This window comes from Rhineura floridana, chromosome 1 (assembly GCF_030035675.1).
Source record: "Rhineura floridana isolate rRhiFlo1 chromosome 1, rRhiFlo1.hap2, whole genome shotgun sequence".
Taxonomy (NCBI): Eukaryota; Metazoa; Chordata; class Lepidosauria; order Squamata; family Rhineuridae; genus Rhineura; species Rhineura floridana.
In genome coordinates this window covers 318,703,791-318,719,712 of record NC_084480.1, presented here as the reverse complement: position 1 = coordinate 318,719,712, position 15,922 = coordinate 318,703,791, and the positions used below count along the sequence as shown (strand labels likewise).

General features: G+C 44.2%; 1 protein-coding gene across 10 annotated transcripts in view; it reads left to right on the top strand.

Moving 5' to 3' along the window:
* Nucleotides 1–2,809: 2,809 nt before the first annotated feature.
* Nucleotides 2,810–15,922, top strand: part of TOP1MT (DNA topoisomerase I mitochondrial) — a 61,893-nt gene continuing 48,780 nt past the window's right edge. For 2 of the 10 annotated variants that reach the window (XM_061607071.1, XM_061607070.1), the window contains exons 1-4: nt 4,843–4,876; nt 9,551–9,683; nt 10,654–10,756; nt 12,457–12,530. In XM_061607071.1, coding sequence (XP_061463055.1) covers nt 4,852–4,876; nt 9,551–9,683; nt 10,654–10,756; nt 12,457–12,530 — 335 coding nt within the window. In that variant the 5' untranslated portion in view covers nt 4,843–4,851. The other 8 variants (XM_061607079.1, XM_061607075.1, XM_061607077.1 and 5 more) reach the window with 8 other exon arrangements.

Genomic DNA, 15,922 nt, shown 5'->3' with positions numbered 1-15,922 from the left:
GACAAGACTTCCATTTTCTGAAGGAAGACTTTTTGCCTCTAAGAGCTTCCTTGACTTTGCTCGTTAACCATGCTGGTATCTTCTTGGCCCTGGCGGTACCTTTTCTGATCTGCGGTATGCACTCCAGTTGAGCTTCTAATATAGTGTTTTTAAACAACTTCCAAGCATTTTCGAGTGATGTGACCCTCTGGACTTTGTTTTTCAGCTTTCTTTTTACCAATCCCCTCATTTTTGTGAAGTTTCCTCTTTTGAAGTCAAAAGTGACCGTGTTGGATTTTCTTGGCAATTGGCCATTTACATGTATGTTTAATTTAATAGCACTGTGGTCACTGCTCCCAATCGGTTCAACAACACTTACATCTCGCACCAGGTCCCGGTCCCCACTGAGGATTAAGTCCAGGGTTGCCGTCCCTCTGGTTGGTTCCATGAGCAACTAGTCTAGGGAATAGTCAGTTAGAATATCTAGAAACTTTGCTTCTTTGTCATGACTGGAACACATATGCGGCCAGTCTATGACCGGGTAGTTGAAGTCACCCATTACTACCACATTTCCTAGTTTGGATGCTTCCTCAATTGCATATCTCATCTCAAGGTCTCCCTGAGCATTTTGATCAGGGGGACGATAGATCGTTCCCAGTATTAAGTCCCTCCTGGGGCATGGTATCACCACCCACAACGATTCTGTGGAGGAGTCTGCCTCTTTTGGGGTTTCGAGCTTGCTGGATTCAATGCCTTCTTTCATGTATAGAGCGACTCCTCCACCAATACGTCCTTCCCTGTCCTTCCGATATAGTTTATATCCAGTGATAACCGTATCCCACTGGTTTTCTCCATTCCACCAGGTCTCCGTTATGCTCACTATATCAATGCTCTCCTCTAAGACCAAGCACTCCAGTTCTCCCATCTTGGTTCGGAGGCTCCTAGCATTAGCGTACAGGCACTTGTAAGCAGTGTCTCTCTTCAAGTGTCTTTGGCACTTGTGGTTTGGCCTGTGGTAATTTTGCTCTTCTGAATTGATATCCTGTGCCCCTGCTCTCACAATGCCTACTTCTACTTCATCATTTCTTTGCTTTTTATCCCAGGGGGGAGGTTTATTCCGAACCGGACCTTTCTCAGCTCCTGTCGGGTTTCCCCCCTCAGTCAGTTTAAAAGCTGCTCTGCTACCTTTTTAATTTTAAGTGCCAGCAGTCTGGTTCCATTCTGGTTCAAGTGGAGCCCATCCCTTTTGTACAGGCCCAGCTTGTCCCAAAATGTTCCCCAGTGCCTAACAAATCCAAACCCTTCCACCCGACACCATCGTCTCATCCATGCATTGAGACTGCAAAGCTGATTATGCTTTTGTTATCAAATACTTGATTATGCTTTTGTTATAAGTGTGCTGCCAACCTTCCTGTGGCTGTTACAGGGGTTGTTCATTCTGTTTTATGGTATTATTGCACACACCCCAATCTCCAAGTGGTGAGAGCGCTTAGCCAAGGTCCAGTTTCCTTGGAATGAAGATCACGGTGTCTGTGGTGTCTTTAGGATATATGGTTTTATTTACGTATATATACAACCTGAGCATAAGAAGGAAGGGCTCACAGTATTAACACTCCCAACAGATCTTGCTTCTCCTTTAGGTTTCTAGGGAGATCTCTCAAAGCCATAGCTTTGGATTCAACATGGAGAGTAGTCAAATCTCTATCTCTTTCCAACTCCAGATCAGGCTGGCTGAGGCCTGCCCTGCCCTCCTGAAAGAGCATCATCAGTCAGTTGTCCCTATGGCAACACATCTATTCTTGACCAATTCTTGGTAAATAGGGTGCTTAACCCATCCAGCTAGGCCCATTAGCTTAACAAACTGGACTGAGCAGTTTAGCATCAGTTTACAGATCCCGACCTTACATGTACAGAATTATAGGCTTGAAGGGGATCCATCCAGATGAACTCCCCTCAATTCTATACCAGTGTGTGTTTATGTTTTTCATGTGTTGTTAACCACTTGGAGACCTTTGTATAACAAACGACTAACAAGTCTAATAAATCTATCTAATTTAACTATATAAGACTTTCCTAAGCCATCATGCCATCACACTGCATCACGTGGAGGCAGGGCAGGGCAGCCAGTGAGGCGAGGGTGTGAGGGAAGCAAGGATGGCTGGCAGAGGGGGTGGCCAAGTGAGCAGGGTGGCCAAGTGAGCAGGGCGGCCTGGTACAGGGTGAGTGAGGTGAGTGGGCGACTGTGGGGCGGGCAGGCAAGCGAGGCAAATAGGCAGATGTGGAGCAAGCAGGCAAACGGACCCGGGGAGGGCAAGTAGCCAAGGGGCAAGTGGTGATGGCAGCAGCAGCCTTGATGGGATGCAGGTAAACATCCTGGGTGAGGAGGCAGACTTGGCACACTTCATGGAGCTGTGCAACGGCGCCATTTGCTGGGAGGAAGCAATGGTGTGGGACTCTGGTGCTAACAGCAGCACATAGCTGGAACAGGGAAGGCTGGCACGTGCCAATACCGGGGGAGGGGGTTGCAAAGGGAGTGGGGTGACGGTGTCCTGCCCGAACGTGAGGAACTCAGACTCAGAGGCTGTATTTTTTTCTTTTATTGAAGTAAGAGAAAGTTTCAGTTCAGTGCGCTTCATGAATCTACCTACGACTTACTCGAAACTCAGCATCCCTCTCTAGCTAACTAGGCACAACTTGGCGGCATTAAGAGGTTGACTAAGCAACTAACTCTCCCCCCTCGCCCAGCTTGTGTGTACCCAGAGTCACGGTTAGAGGTGGGCACATAATCGCGAGCTCCTCCTGAGCTGGGCTTGTTGAATTTCCCACCACTTCCGCCTCCTGGGAGGCAAAGGAGGGGTGTCTCAGCATCCGCCCCGTCCTCTCCCTCTACAGGAGGGAGAGCTGTCTCGCGGCGGCGGCAGAGGAGGAGTAAGAGGAGTAAGGGGCCAGTCCGGGGTCCCTCTTGGGGGTGTCTAGGATGGCTGGAGATGACCTGTCAACATCCAGAGGGGGGCTGCTACAATGTCCCTCCTCCTCACTGGGTCCTTCCCCAGCTGGGACATCCCAGTCCAAGTCTTCCTTTCCCCCTTCCTGTACATCGGCCCACCCCTGGCTAGCATGGCTCCCGACATTTGCGAGTGCCTGGGGAGGGGCGCATTTCCGAGTGTGTGTGTTTGGAATCCGTGTTTGTGTGTGTGTTTGGGAGTGCCTGGTATGTGTATGTGGGAGTCCGTGCATGCGCATGTTTGGAGATTAGCTTGGATTCCTGCACTGAGCAGGGGGTTGGACTCGATGGCCTTATAAGCCCCATCCAACTCTACTATTCTATGATTCAATGATGCCTGGGGTGTTTGTGTATTTAGGGGTGCCTGGGGGTGTTTGGAGGTGTCTGGTGTGTGTCTGGGGGTGCCAGGTATGTGTGAGTTTGGGGGTGAGAGCTGGCAAGCAAAGCAAGCAGGGGGCAGAACCCCCAAGTAGTACTGTAGTATTTTATGTATTTATTTATTTGATTTATATCCCGCCCTTCCAGCAGGAGGCCAGGGCGGCAAAGTAATAGTAGTAGTAATAATTAATAATGAGTAAAAATAATCCCAGCTTAACCAAGTTTTAAAAAGGCAAAGAAAGAAAAAGCTTTTTGTGTGCAGTCTAATCTTAGGGTGTCATTACTCAGAAGTAAGACCAATAGCGGTCAATAAACCTCCTTCTCAGGGAAGCAGGCAAGAGGGGTGGTTCTTAGGAAAGGCATCCACTTCAGATGAAAAATATTTTTTAAAGAAAGAGATGACCTAGGAGTCCCAGGCAAGCATTTCATAAAGACCTCAGCTTGGAAGTAACAGCCAGATGATGAGGAAACAGCAAGGCTATGTAACAAGTGTATTGGGAACCATTCCTTATGCACCCCCTTTGCATGTTTATTAAGAATTAAGTTGTGCTGCGTTGTGATGGGGCTTACTCTTTCTAGGTCAGAATGTATAGAGGTACAACCTAAATTAGCCACATCACTTTAACGGGAAATGTGGTCATGCACTCAAAACCCACCCAAAAGCAAACAAAAGCAACATTTTTTTATTGGTTCTTTATACTATTTTTGTTAGTCACTTTTTGTGAAAAAAAACAACTGATAAGTGCAATTAATAGTAATAGTAATGACAATCTTCCAACCAAAGATAATTCTCAAAGAGAAGATGTTACGTTTGGCTGTTACCTGCTTTTGAATTTTTGGTTTTGAATTTCCTTAGAACTTTTTTTTTTAAAAGTCTCCATCTGTCCTTTCCTGCAAGTCAACTCTGAAAATAAGGTTTCTTCTCTGAATGCTTTTGGGTCTGATCTTTTCCTCCTAATCAGAGATAAGCAGGAACTTTAAACTAACTTCTTAGATGGGGGCACTTCCCTAGAGAGGGAGGAAAGGGAAGATCCTTCTCTCTCTCTCTGAGGCCTTGCAATAGCCTCTAATCCAGCTCAGGTGCACATTTAAACAGGTGAGTGCAATTTAAGTTTGATTCTGGGTTAGCCCTTAAGAGGTCCTGAAAAAAGAGGGAAGGTAGTAAGATGGAAAAACATTTCATATCTGCTTTAGTTTTCTAGAGGCCTGGCTTTTCACTTTTTTGTGGTGTGTGGGTATTACCAGAGAGTGTGTTCCTCAAACTTGTTAAAATAAGGAAACCATTGGTTTAGCTTCAAAAGAGGAATGCTCTATGCTGATTCTTAAAATTGCTACAGATCCCTGAGTTACTTTACACCTCTGCTAGAGTGGGCTTGGTTGGAAGGCAAGAGTTTTTTGGTTGAAAAACATCTAGAGTTGTTCTGGATAATAAAGGGTGTTCAAGGGGTCTATGAAACATTTAATAGGATATGTAGGGGGTTGATTTATGTATGCTAATGGAAGAAGTTCCTGAATGTATTGTATTGTATTTATTTATTTGATTTGATTTATATCCTGTCTTTCTTCCCAGTAGGAGCCAGTAGTTGTTGATGAAGTCATCCCCCCCTCTCAAAGGCCTAGAGTGGACAATAATCCTATTATTTTGTCGTAAAAGATTCTTTAGAAACATATCCCAGAAGCACAGTGCTTTTCAGTAGAGTGTCTATTTGTTCTGGTTCAGTCTGTCCGTGCTGGGAAGTGTCCTGGAGATAGATGTATGTGCCATTTTGTAATGGTTTGGTTAAAAAAAAAAGCCCCTGCAACTATATAACTAGTTGATGTAAGTTGTTCTGCTCCCTGCTCTGTTACTTTTCCATTTGCGGGGAGTTTTTATTTTACATAAGGAGCATTCAAAAGGGATGCCTCCCCTGTGCCCCGTCTCCGCAGGCTGAAGTGGTACTGCCCATTGAACCACCTCATTCTGCATATCCCCATCTAGCAGCTGAGAGTTCTGTAGTGATGTGCATGTATGTGTCATGTAGGTCTATGGGATGAGGGCCTCCTGCAGGTACCATCTTATCAGGAAGACCGTTCTGCACAACTTAGGAAGCGAACCGTTAGTGTTGTGGCACCAACCCTTTGGAATTCCCACCCCTTAAATATTAGACAGACGCCATCTCTGTTATCTTTCCAGCGCCTATTGAAGACCTTTCTTTTCAACAAGCCTTTTAAGTAGAGACCTTATCCCAGTCTGCGTCTGTGTTGGAATTGCTTTTTAAGACTTTTTTTTAAAGTTTTTTTAAAAAGATATTTTATTTTTATGATGTTCTTAAAGATGTTTTTAGTGTTTATGTTGTTATTTGCCTCCCTGGGTGGCTCCTGAGAGGAAGGGCAGGATATAATTTTAATTTTTTAATCTTAATAATAACATAATAGACAAAGACTATAATCTTAAGTGTGCTTATCACAATGCAAGTCCTATTTAATTCACTGGGATTTATTTCCCGGTAAACTTTCTTAGGAATGGGCTGAACTATTCCCAATCAGTTTGGGGACGAAAAAGATTATCGTGTAGCATTTTGAGTGCTACAAGGCACAAGATTGTTATCCATATAGCAATACCTTTTTTGAAGGGAGGGTGGCCTCATATAACATTCTGGCATTTGGAACAAGCAAGGGTCTTGAGAGGGCTGCTTACCGAAAACAGTGCAATACCAAATATACTTGGCATTTTATATGGTGATCTGGAATGTTCAGGGTTGTTATCTAAATAGTCCTAGCAACAATCCTGCAAGGTTGGTCAGTGTTATTATTCCAGTGTTGGAAACGGAAAGGGTTGTGAGATAAATGGCATGCCTTCAAGCCCTTGTAGTGAGTTGATGACAGCTGTGGGACTTGAATTTAGGAATTGTCTGGTTTATAGCTCAGCCTTTTAGCCACAATCCTCTCTCCACTCTTACCATGGTTCAGTTACTCACTTTAACATCCTTGAACTTTATTGGTAGACTCACAGTCAGGCTGTTTGACCCTCTCACTTTTTCAGGGCATGCATTTGGGTGAGGATCAGTTCTTTTCTAGATATAGCGCTGAAACACAGACACACACCTTTGCTTTTTTAAAAATGCCTTGGGACCTTCAGGTTAGGGTGTTTTTATGCTGTGGTGATATCAGAATTAAGGAAGGCAGACAGGGAAACAAAAGCTTTATTGAAAAACTGTCCATGTTTTTCTTTCAGTTTAAAATCCACTTTCCATCCCACTTTGACAGCATTCAAAGATGTGAAAAATTAACATGAGTGCTACTTAAGTGATTAAAATAAATAACCCAGAGGACTTGGTTGATGGCGTGATACAGAAATGTCAAAAATAAAAAAGTGATCTTTAATAGATGGTGCTGCTACTTCTTCAGCATACTAAGAGCATTTTGGTTTGGGGTTGGTCAAGGGAGACCATGTTAGCTGGGGTTGATGGGAATTGTAATCCCAAACATCTGGAGGGCTCTAGGTTGGGGAAGGTTGGTCTAGAACAGGGATCACTATTGTAGTGTCTTCCAGATGTTGTTGGACTCCAGCTCCCATCAACTCCAGCCAACATGGCTAATAGTCAGGGGATGATAGGAGTTGTTGTCCACAGCACCTGGAGGACACCACATTGATTACCTCAGGACTAGGTGGTTGACCAGCCCAGAGAGTAAATGTTGATTTCAAACACAGATTTCAAATGTCGTTTGGTTTCACTGAAGTGGCACTCCGCTGGTTCACGCATAGATGTTCATCACCTGGGTCACTACAGTGTCGGCCATTTCTGTGCCTCAGCGTGCCATCAAAGACCTTAATGCCACAGTTATCACCTCACACATTACCTCAGTGGAGCCAGTTCGCATATTCAGCTAGTTTATCCACAGGTGTAAAGAAATAAACTGATGGGATAGCCCGGAGTTGGGGAAGCTGTGCCCCCCCCCGGTGTTGAGGGACTACAGCTCCCGTCATCCTTGGCCATTGATGATGTTGGCTGGGGCTGATTGGAGTTAGAGTCCAATAACATCTGGAGGGCCACAGGTTCCTGATCTCTGGGATAGACCCAATATGAGCCAACCTACAATCTCAGTCCTTCAAAGCTGGCTGACATGTTACATTTATCATGCAGAGACAGCAGAAAAAGGTTCCATTGGTTAATTCCACCAAGGCCAGAAATGATCTCTCCTTCCTCAAGTAGAGACAGACTCTGGGTGCGCGCCATACATTTAAAGCATATTTCCCCCTTCCAAAGAATCCTGGGAACTGTAGTTTGTTAAGGGTGCTTGGAACTCTAGCTCTGGGGGGTAAACTACAGTTCCCAGAATTCTTTTTTGGGGTGAGGACGTATGGTGTGTACACAGCTAGACTGTGTTTGTATTGCCATACCAGCAAGGTGTGAAGCGTACTTGTGGATCATTTCTCTGAAGAACTATGGCAGAAGGGGGACCCAAAACTTCCCAGATGATGGCCGGGTGATGGTAGTAGTATAAGCTACCATGGAGGTCATTTCCTGCTATTTCTGCATTATAAACTCTTGTGCAATTGTCCAGAAGAATTGGTAGACCAAAACTCTTTTTAATGGTCTTTTCTGCTGCCCACATACTATTACAGGTGATTTGTTGACCCCAAACAATCAACTTTCATAGTTCTTCATTGCCTAATCACCTAGAGGCAATCCCTCTGTGCCACAAATGATTAGGCAGACATGGAAATGGTTTAAATATGCAAGTGGCTATTTATATTATGCTGGCCTTAGACCTGTTGCAGCAACAGTTTTTAGGGTTAGTTTTGTTGTAGGGGAGAGGGGCATTAGGAGAAGCAATAGCCCCACCTTGTAACCAAGGTATGTCATAGTGGTTTAGCCAGGAGAGCAAAAGTGATTGGCTGAGCTAGCTGCTGATGTCACAGTGCCCCCCTCCCATCCCCTTTGAGATTGGCATGCTGAGTGATGGTAGAGTCAATAACATCGGCAGTTGGAAAGAGTGGGGAGGAAATCGGGTTTCTTAAGTTGCGTTGCTTCAGGACGTAAGTACTTCCCGACACATCATGGGTAAAGCCATTAACATTATATAATTGGATCACAGGAGAGAACAGTTTTTTGGGGGGGTTTCATGTTATTATTTATTTATTTATTTATTTGATAGATTTATATCCCACCCTTTCTCCCAGTAGGACATTTTACATCATAAAAACAGACTTTAAAATACATTAAAACAAAACATCTTTAAAAACATTTTTTAAAAAGCTTTCAAGAGATCTTCTTTTAAAAAAGTCAAAAAATATATATATATATATTTTAAAAATAAGATTTAAAAACGTATTAAAAAGCAATTCCTACACAGCCTGGGATATACCTACGTCTCAACTTAAAAGGCTTGTTGAAATATACTGCTTAACAGGGCACTAGCCTGCCCTGGGCCCCTCTGCTCCCCTTCCGCGATGCGCGGAAGCAGTCGTGGGAGGGATCGCAGGACAGCAGCTTCCGAGCCACCTGCCATCCCCCTGCTTGACCTTTCCGCTGTTTTTTGGTTTGCCATCAATCAAGATGGCAGCTGAGGTTTCCCTAAGGGGCTGAAGCCTCTGCCTCCATCTTGGTTGATGGCAGCAATGCACGCATGTAACATGCATGCGTGCCATCAACCAAGATGGCGGCAGAGGCTTCAGCCCCTTAGGGAAACCTCGGCCGCCATCTTGATTGATGGCAAACTGCAAAAAACAGCGGAGAGAAAGGTAGGTGAACTGGGGAAATGGCAGGCGGCTCGGAAGCTCCTGTCCTGCGATCCACAGCTCCTGTCCTGCTTCTGCGGATCGCGAAGGGGGAGCTGAGGGACCCCTGTAGCTCCAGGGGCCCTCAGGCCAGTGCCCCACCTGGCCGCCCTTTAGAACCGGCCCTGCAAGTGCTTAATCATTTGCATTTCTAAACAGTGCACATAAAAACAAACTATACAGAAAAAGAAACAATAACAATCATCATAAAACCAAGCGCTACCTTAAAATGCCTGCTGGAACAAGAAAGTTTTAGTCATGAGTTCAACGAGGAGGGTGCCTGTCTAATCTCAGTTGGGAGGGGGTTCCACGGGCTTGGGCCCACTACACTGAACACACAGCGTCTAGTCATGACGACCCACATATCTGAGCCGTGAGCCCCACCAAAAAATACTCCCCTAAAGATCCATAATTTTTGTTTCTTGCAGATGTAAGTTTAAAAATGACCGACTGGGAACAGCCAACTGTGCGGACAATGGGGGATATTAAAAAGCCTTTGTTAACGGAAGCGCCGGACGCGGCTGACGGCGCTGTGACTCTTCCTGCGGCTACGCAGAAGGCGTAAATTGGGGGAGGGAGGCTCAATGGAGGAAAAAGTGTGGGTCAGTGTATCAGCACCAGACTCTGCTCTGAAAACAATCGTAGGCCGTCAGAACTTTCAAGGGGAAGAGAAACCACCATCAAAAGTTCCCTCACCGCTGCCTTCTTTGGGTTTGGAGTTCTAGTGTTGGGTCAGGGGGGTGGAGGAAATGGTGCTTGACAAGCCGGACTTTCTTCTTTAAGTGGTCCAAACCGCACACCTTTCATGACTTCATTGGGTGCCTTTTGCTAAGTGGCTGTTGCCTTCATGTGCCATGTGTGGGTGATAATAGCCAGCTGCCTTATATGGCAGAGATGGGGAACAATTTTCAGCCCAAGGGCCGCTTTTTCTTTCTGGGCCACCTTCTGGGGGCCACACACCAGCGGGGGGGGGCAAAGGCAAGAGTGGGCAGAGCAACAAGTGTAAATGTGACCTGTACATAGTTGGCCAGTTTCTACGCACACTTGCGCTATTCTATTATTCAAAACATTCTATTTGAATGTTTGTTTTGCAACTGATTGAATTATGTAACTTTTTTCCCATGGTGTGAGCTGCCTTGAGCATAGATTCTTATGGAAAGGCGGCATACAAATAAACATGATGATATTTTCCACCCGGGCAAGTGAGAGGAGGTTGCCCTGATAGGCTGAAAAAGATTCCTCACCCTTGGCCTGTATTGTGGCCTGTGGTACCTTGCACTCTTAAAGCAGAGTGAAATGGGAGAGCAATCTGGCTTCCAAAGGAAGAGAGACGTGGGTCAGGCCATGAATCAAGGGGAGCCCCGGATGGTTTGGGGTAGATTCGCAGAAACAAGAGTAGGGCAGGAGTTTAATCAGTGGTAATGCCAATGCAGAAGGATAGCGGCTGTATTGGCAGCAAGGGTGAGGGGACGTGATTTCTTTCTTTGAGGCTTGCTCTTCTTAATCATATTATGTGTACCTTTTTTTCAAGAAATAAGAAGCAGAATTCTGTATCGAAGGTACCCAAAAGGCCCAAAAAACTGAGGAGAAAAGCTCATGCCAATGGGCAGGAAGGTCTTCCACGTCATGAACAGGTGGGTGGATAGTTACACCAACCTTTGCCAACCTGGTGCCATCCAGACGTTTTGGACTATAACTTCCGTTAGCCCCAGAATCGTGTCTGTGCTGCCTGGGGGTGATGAGAGTTGTACCCCAAAATGTCTGGAAGGCCACCAGGTTGGCAAAGGCTGAGTCAGGTGACCACATTTCTCCTGGGCGAATGGATAAACATTTCAGTTCTGATGAGAATTATGGTGATTGTTGAATGTTGCAGAGTATAGGATGGGTTTGGGTTTTTTCTTTTGAATTTAGTTTCCCAGTATTTGCTGCTGCTTGCATTTCAAGCCACATTTTGGAAGGGTATCCAACTGGTTATATCAGTTTTAAAGCTCGCTAGGAGTGTAGGAAATGTTATGAATACAGAATGTTGTGACATAAGCATGAGAATATGGTGCACAGGAATAGTGACTTAGAAAAGCAATTAAAACTAAAGCACATCGTTTTTTAAAAGCAGTATTGCAAGCTTTACTGAAGATTAATCAGCTAAAGCGGGGGGGAGGAACTGACCTCTGAACCTCCATATATGTTGGACTGCAATGCCTATAAGCATCAGCTAGCACGGCCAATGATCAGGGATTATAGGAGTTGTAGTTTAGCAACATTTGGAGGGCGACAAGAGTCCCAAACTCAGATTAAAGCTTTGGTTGGTGGGGGAAACTTTTTAATATTTCAGGACTCAATCCAATTAACTCCTGGACCTTCTGTTTAGCTATCCATCTATGTGGGATCTAAAAGCATCCTTTAAGGTGAAATCATTACAAGACATTTAAAAGAAATAACAATAAATAATTTAATTATTATTAAGTACCATGAGTGTGCATGGCACGCTATTAACTAGCTGGTCCCATTGTGCTGCATTTTTAATGTTTTTACTGCGTGTTTTGTTTTGAACTTGTAAACCGCTTTGATGTTTTCAAATAAAATAGCGGTATACAAATATATTTATAAATAAAGATTAATAAATAACGGACTAAAGAATTAACTCAAAGGCTTCACAGAAGAACCTCAGATTTAAGGGAAGAGGTAACACCGTGTAGAAGTTTTCTCAGTTGAATACGTGCTCTTAGAGTGTACCCAAACATCAGTTAGTTCAATGACGGTTGTGGAATTGTACTTTCCCCTTTTAGGACAGCTGTGCAGTCTTCTCTCCTGAACTGAACTGGTTTGAACTCTTTGCTTTTTTAAAACTCTTTCAGAGAAATTTGAATTCTTTGCTGCCGAAGGGCTGTCCTCAAGCCTGACTGGGTGGCCCTTGCCTTGTGGCAATCATTTTTAAAAGTCTGTGTTTTTTAATTGGAAAAAAAAAGACACAGCCAGGGGTAGCCGACACGCTGTTGTAAACTACAACTCCCATTATCCCTAGTGGTTTGCCATCCTGGCTGGGGCTGATGGGAATTGGAATCCACAACACCCGAAGGACACCATGTTGGCTTCCCCTACACTCAACAATCGGTTAATCAGATGAAACTGTAATGTGCTTGGAAACAAAAGTCGACAACTTGTCGGGAGCAGTTAGGACGGGTGAAGCAGATCTGGAAAGCAGCCTTGGGGGTGGGGGCAAGTGTACATCTTGTCTGAGGGGCAGAGGCGGGGAAAGCTCACCCAGCACCGGTGTAGATGTTTGTAGGTGTATCTGTTTGCACCGTTAGATATTTTTTGTGCTACTCTCTTGCAGTCTCCTGTTCTGAAAGAACCAAACAAGAAGCTTCTACTGAAGGAGAAACCGTTACAGGAGAATACTATTTCCAGGTAACGTTTGTTTATTTTTAATGTGTGCCTTGAGCCCTTCTATACAGAGTGTAGATTTTTGTTCTTGGTCCTCTTGTTCCATTCTTTACAGCTTAAATAACTCCATAGTTGCTTTCCCTTAACGCCAGGGTTGGGGTTGAAGTCCCTCTCTTGCTACAAGGGTTGTCATCCTGGGCTGCAGCCTGGCATTTAAAGCTGCCTTAGCTATTTTCTTTTGTAGGGCCAAAAGTCCAGGTGCCAAGTGGCAGTCTGTCTGCTTCTGCAGCCGTTCCTGGGAATAATGGCTCTGCAGTAGATCACATGCTTTGCATGCCAAAAGGTCTCAAGTAAAATGGCCAACTCCAAGTAAAAGATCACACAGTTAAGGGGGAAAAATCTCTCTGCCTGAGATCATGCAGAGCAACTGCAAATCAGAATGGACTAGATAGGTCAATGGTCTGATTCAGTAGGAGGCAGCTCCTTGTATCTTATGTCTGGGAAGGGCTATAACTCAGTGGCAGGGAATCCCTTTTTCACACAGAAGGTCCCAAGTTCAGTCCCCAGCATATCCCCTATCTAAAATCCTGGAGAGCTGCTGCCAGTCAGTGTAGGCAATACTAACCTAGCTGGGCTAATGGTGTGCTTTGTATACTTCAGTTTGTTCCACGTCTTAGAATTCCTCAGTCCTGGAATGCTGACTCCTGCTTTGCCCTTTTCAGTTATTCAGAAATCACCTTTTTATACAATATACGCCATTCCATAAAACTCTGCCCTAAAGTATAATAAGCACATCGAAATATCTCCTTCTAATACCAAACTCAGGTGGTGAGTGCCGACCAGATTGTAGCCAAAACTGGGCCATTGAGAGGCTCCATGTTATTTATTTATTTATTTATTGCATTTGTATATCGCCCCATAGCCAAAGCTCTCTGGGCGGCTTAGAACAATTAATGTTGTAATTAATGTTAACAATTAATGTTAGTAGGGCAGTGGAATCCACACCGGGTTTTAGCCACGGATTCACTTCCCCACTGATATCAGAGCCGCTGCGAATGAGGACTGAGCATGCTCAGTAGTCACAGAATGTAGAGAACCAGCGCAGGTGGAAATTTTCTATCTATCTAACAGGAAGGCACAAAAGCAGGACTGCAGTTGAACAGCAAAACGATTAAAGTAATGACAGCAGAAGACTTATGTAACTTTAAAGTCGACAATGAGGACATTGAACTTGTAAAGGATTATCAATACCTTGGCACAGTCATTAACCAAAATGGAGACAATAGTCAAGAAATCAGAAGAAGGCTAGGACTGGGGAGGGCAACTATGAGAGAACTAGAAAAGGTCCTCAAATGCAAGATGTATAACTGAACACTAAAGTCAGGATCATTCAGACCATGGTATTTCCGATCTCTATGTACGGATGTGAAAGTTGGACAGTGAAAAAAGCAGATAAGAGAAAAATCAACTCCTTTGCAATGTAGTGTTGGAGGAGAGCATTGCGCATACCATGGACTGCGAAAAAGACAAATAATTGGGTGTTAGAACCCAGAACTATCACTAGAAGCTAAAATGATGAAACTGAAGTTATACTTTGGACACATCATGAGAAGACATGATTCACTAGAAAAGATAATAATTCTGGGAAAAACAGAAGGAATTAGAAAAAGAGGAAGGCCAAACAAGAGATGGATTGATTCCATAAAGGGAGCCACAGACCTGAACTTACAAGGTCTGAACAGGGTGGTTCATGACAGATGCTATTGGAGGTTGCTGATTCATAGGGTCGCTGTAAGTCAAAATCGATTTGAAGGCATATAACACACAGTCTAATCTATCTGAGGAATGGCTGTCTAGAACCCTGAACAGGAGCACTCCTTCTACAATGTAGGATATGCCGCAACAGCGTGTGCCCTTCCAGATGTCCTTTTTATTGTGCCTGCATGATGATTTGTGCTCCTGATTGTATTGGGGTAGTTTTACATGATTCTGCTTTCAATACGATTTGTGGCTACAGACGCTTTAGGGTGGACATTCTGCTTCTTTTCCAGTCAGTGCATATCTTTTCACTTCCTGCTGAAACCCTGTATACTTCGTATACCACAATGTTCCGGATTATTATTTTTTTATTATTATAATTTATTTATACCCCGCCTTTCAGCCAAGGCCCTCAAGGCGGCTTACAGAAGACACAAAAATCAAAATACAATATAAGAATACATCAATAAAACAATAAATACAATAAAGCAATACGATTTACAAAGCACAATTTTTTGTCCCACTTATGTTTTGCTCCGGTGCAAAAGTGCCCTTCCAGACTGCAATTATGCAGCAACATTGAGGAAGCATCGCTGAACAACTAATAAGAGCAGGATGATGTGTGGACGGTCCAGTATAAATCCACCACTAGTGCACTACCATTGCATCAATGACACGTTGCAGAAAATACACCCATAAAGAACCAGCAGTCTGGAGGGGGCCCTTCTTGCAGCTCCCACTTATACAGTAGGGCCCCGCTTATATGGCGGGTTCCATTCCAGACCCCCGCCGTAAAGTGGAACCCCATTGACTTTAATGGGCCATGTCGCACGAAAATGATGTGAAAACGGTGCAAAACATCGCAAAAGAGAAAAAAATAGCTTTTAAATTAAAAATGAAAGCCGCCGCATCAGCAGAACGCCGTAAAGCGGGGCCCTACTGTATATCATAACATTCCTATCACAGCATAGCATGTACACAATTTAAAGGATACAATGTTCTTATTTGTCTTTGCTTAATAACATACTCCATAAATAGACTGTATTTTCTTATGAACCCTACTTATTTCTTCATTTATAAAAGTATCAAGGCATATATTTATTTTTGCCTGCTCATCAGCCAACACAAAACACAAGCGTCCAGGGTTTTTTTATCTTTCCACGACTGCAATACCATTCTCTTGCAACTGGTGAGGCTTGTAGTGTGAAAGCCTTTATTACCGGTGCAATTTCTGTACCATCAGTCTGGAATGGTTGTGAGGAGCAGAGAACAAGGTGGCATTCTGTTTCGTAGGCAATGGGACATGGTTGAGCACTATCTAAGCCTTGATCTTAAATTTCCAGCTTTGCTTCATATTGCAGGAACTTCCTTTCACATCTCTCCGACCTCAGTTTACTGGAAAAAGTGCTGGTGCAATTGGCTGCTAGCACTGTAGGTCCCCAGAGGCAAAATTTCACACGCCCATTCAGGTCCCATCTGTGCTCGACAGTGCGTATGTTCCTGGAGTAAGACTCAGTGTTTTTTAAGCTGCTCTCCCAGGAAACTTAGATCCCCTAATGAGAAGATCAGCAATAGCAGACAAGTTTTCCCTGGGCGACAGTTTGAGCAAAGTCACTGGCCTTCTCCTGCGATGCAAAGCCCCAGGAACATAGAACTTA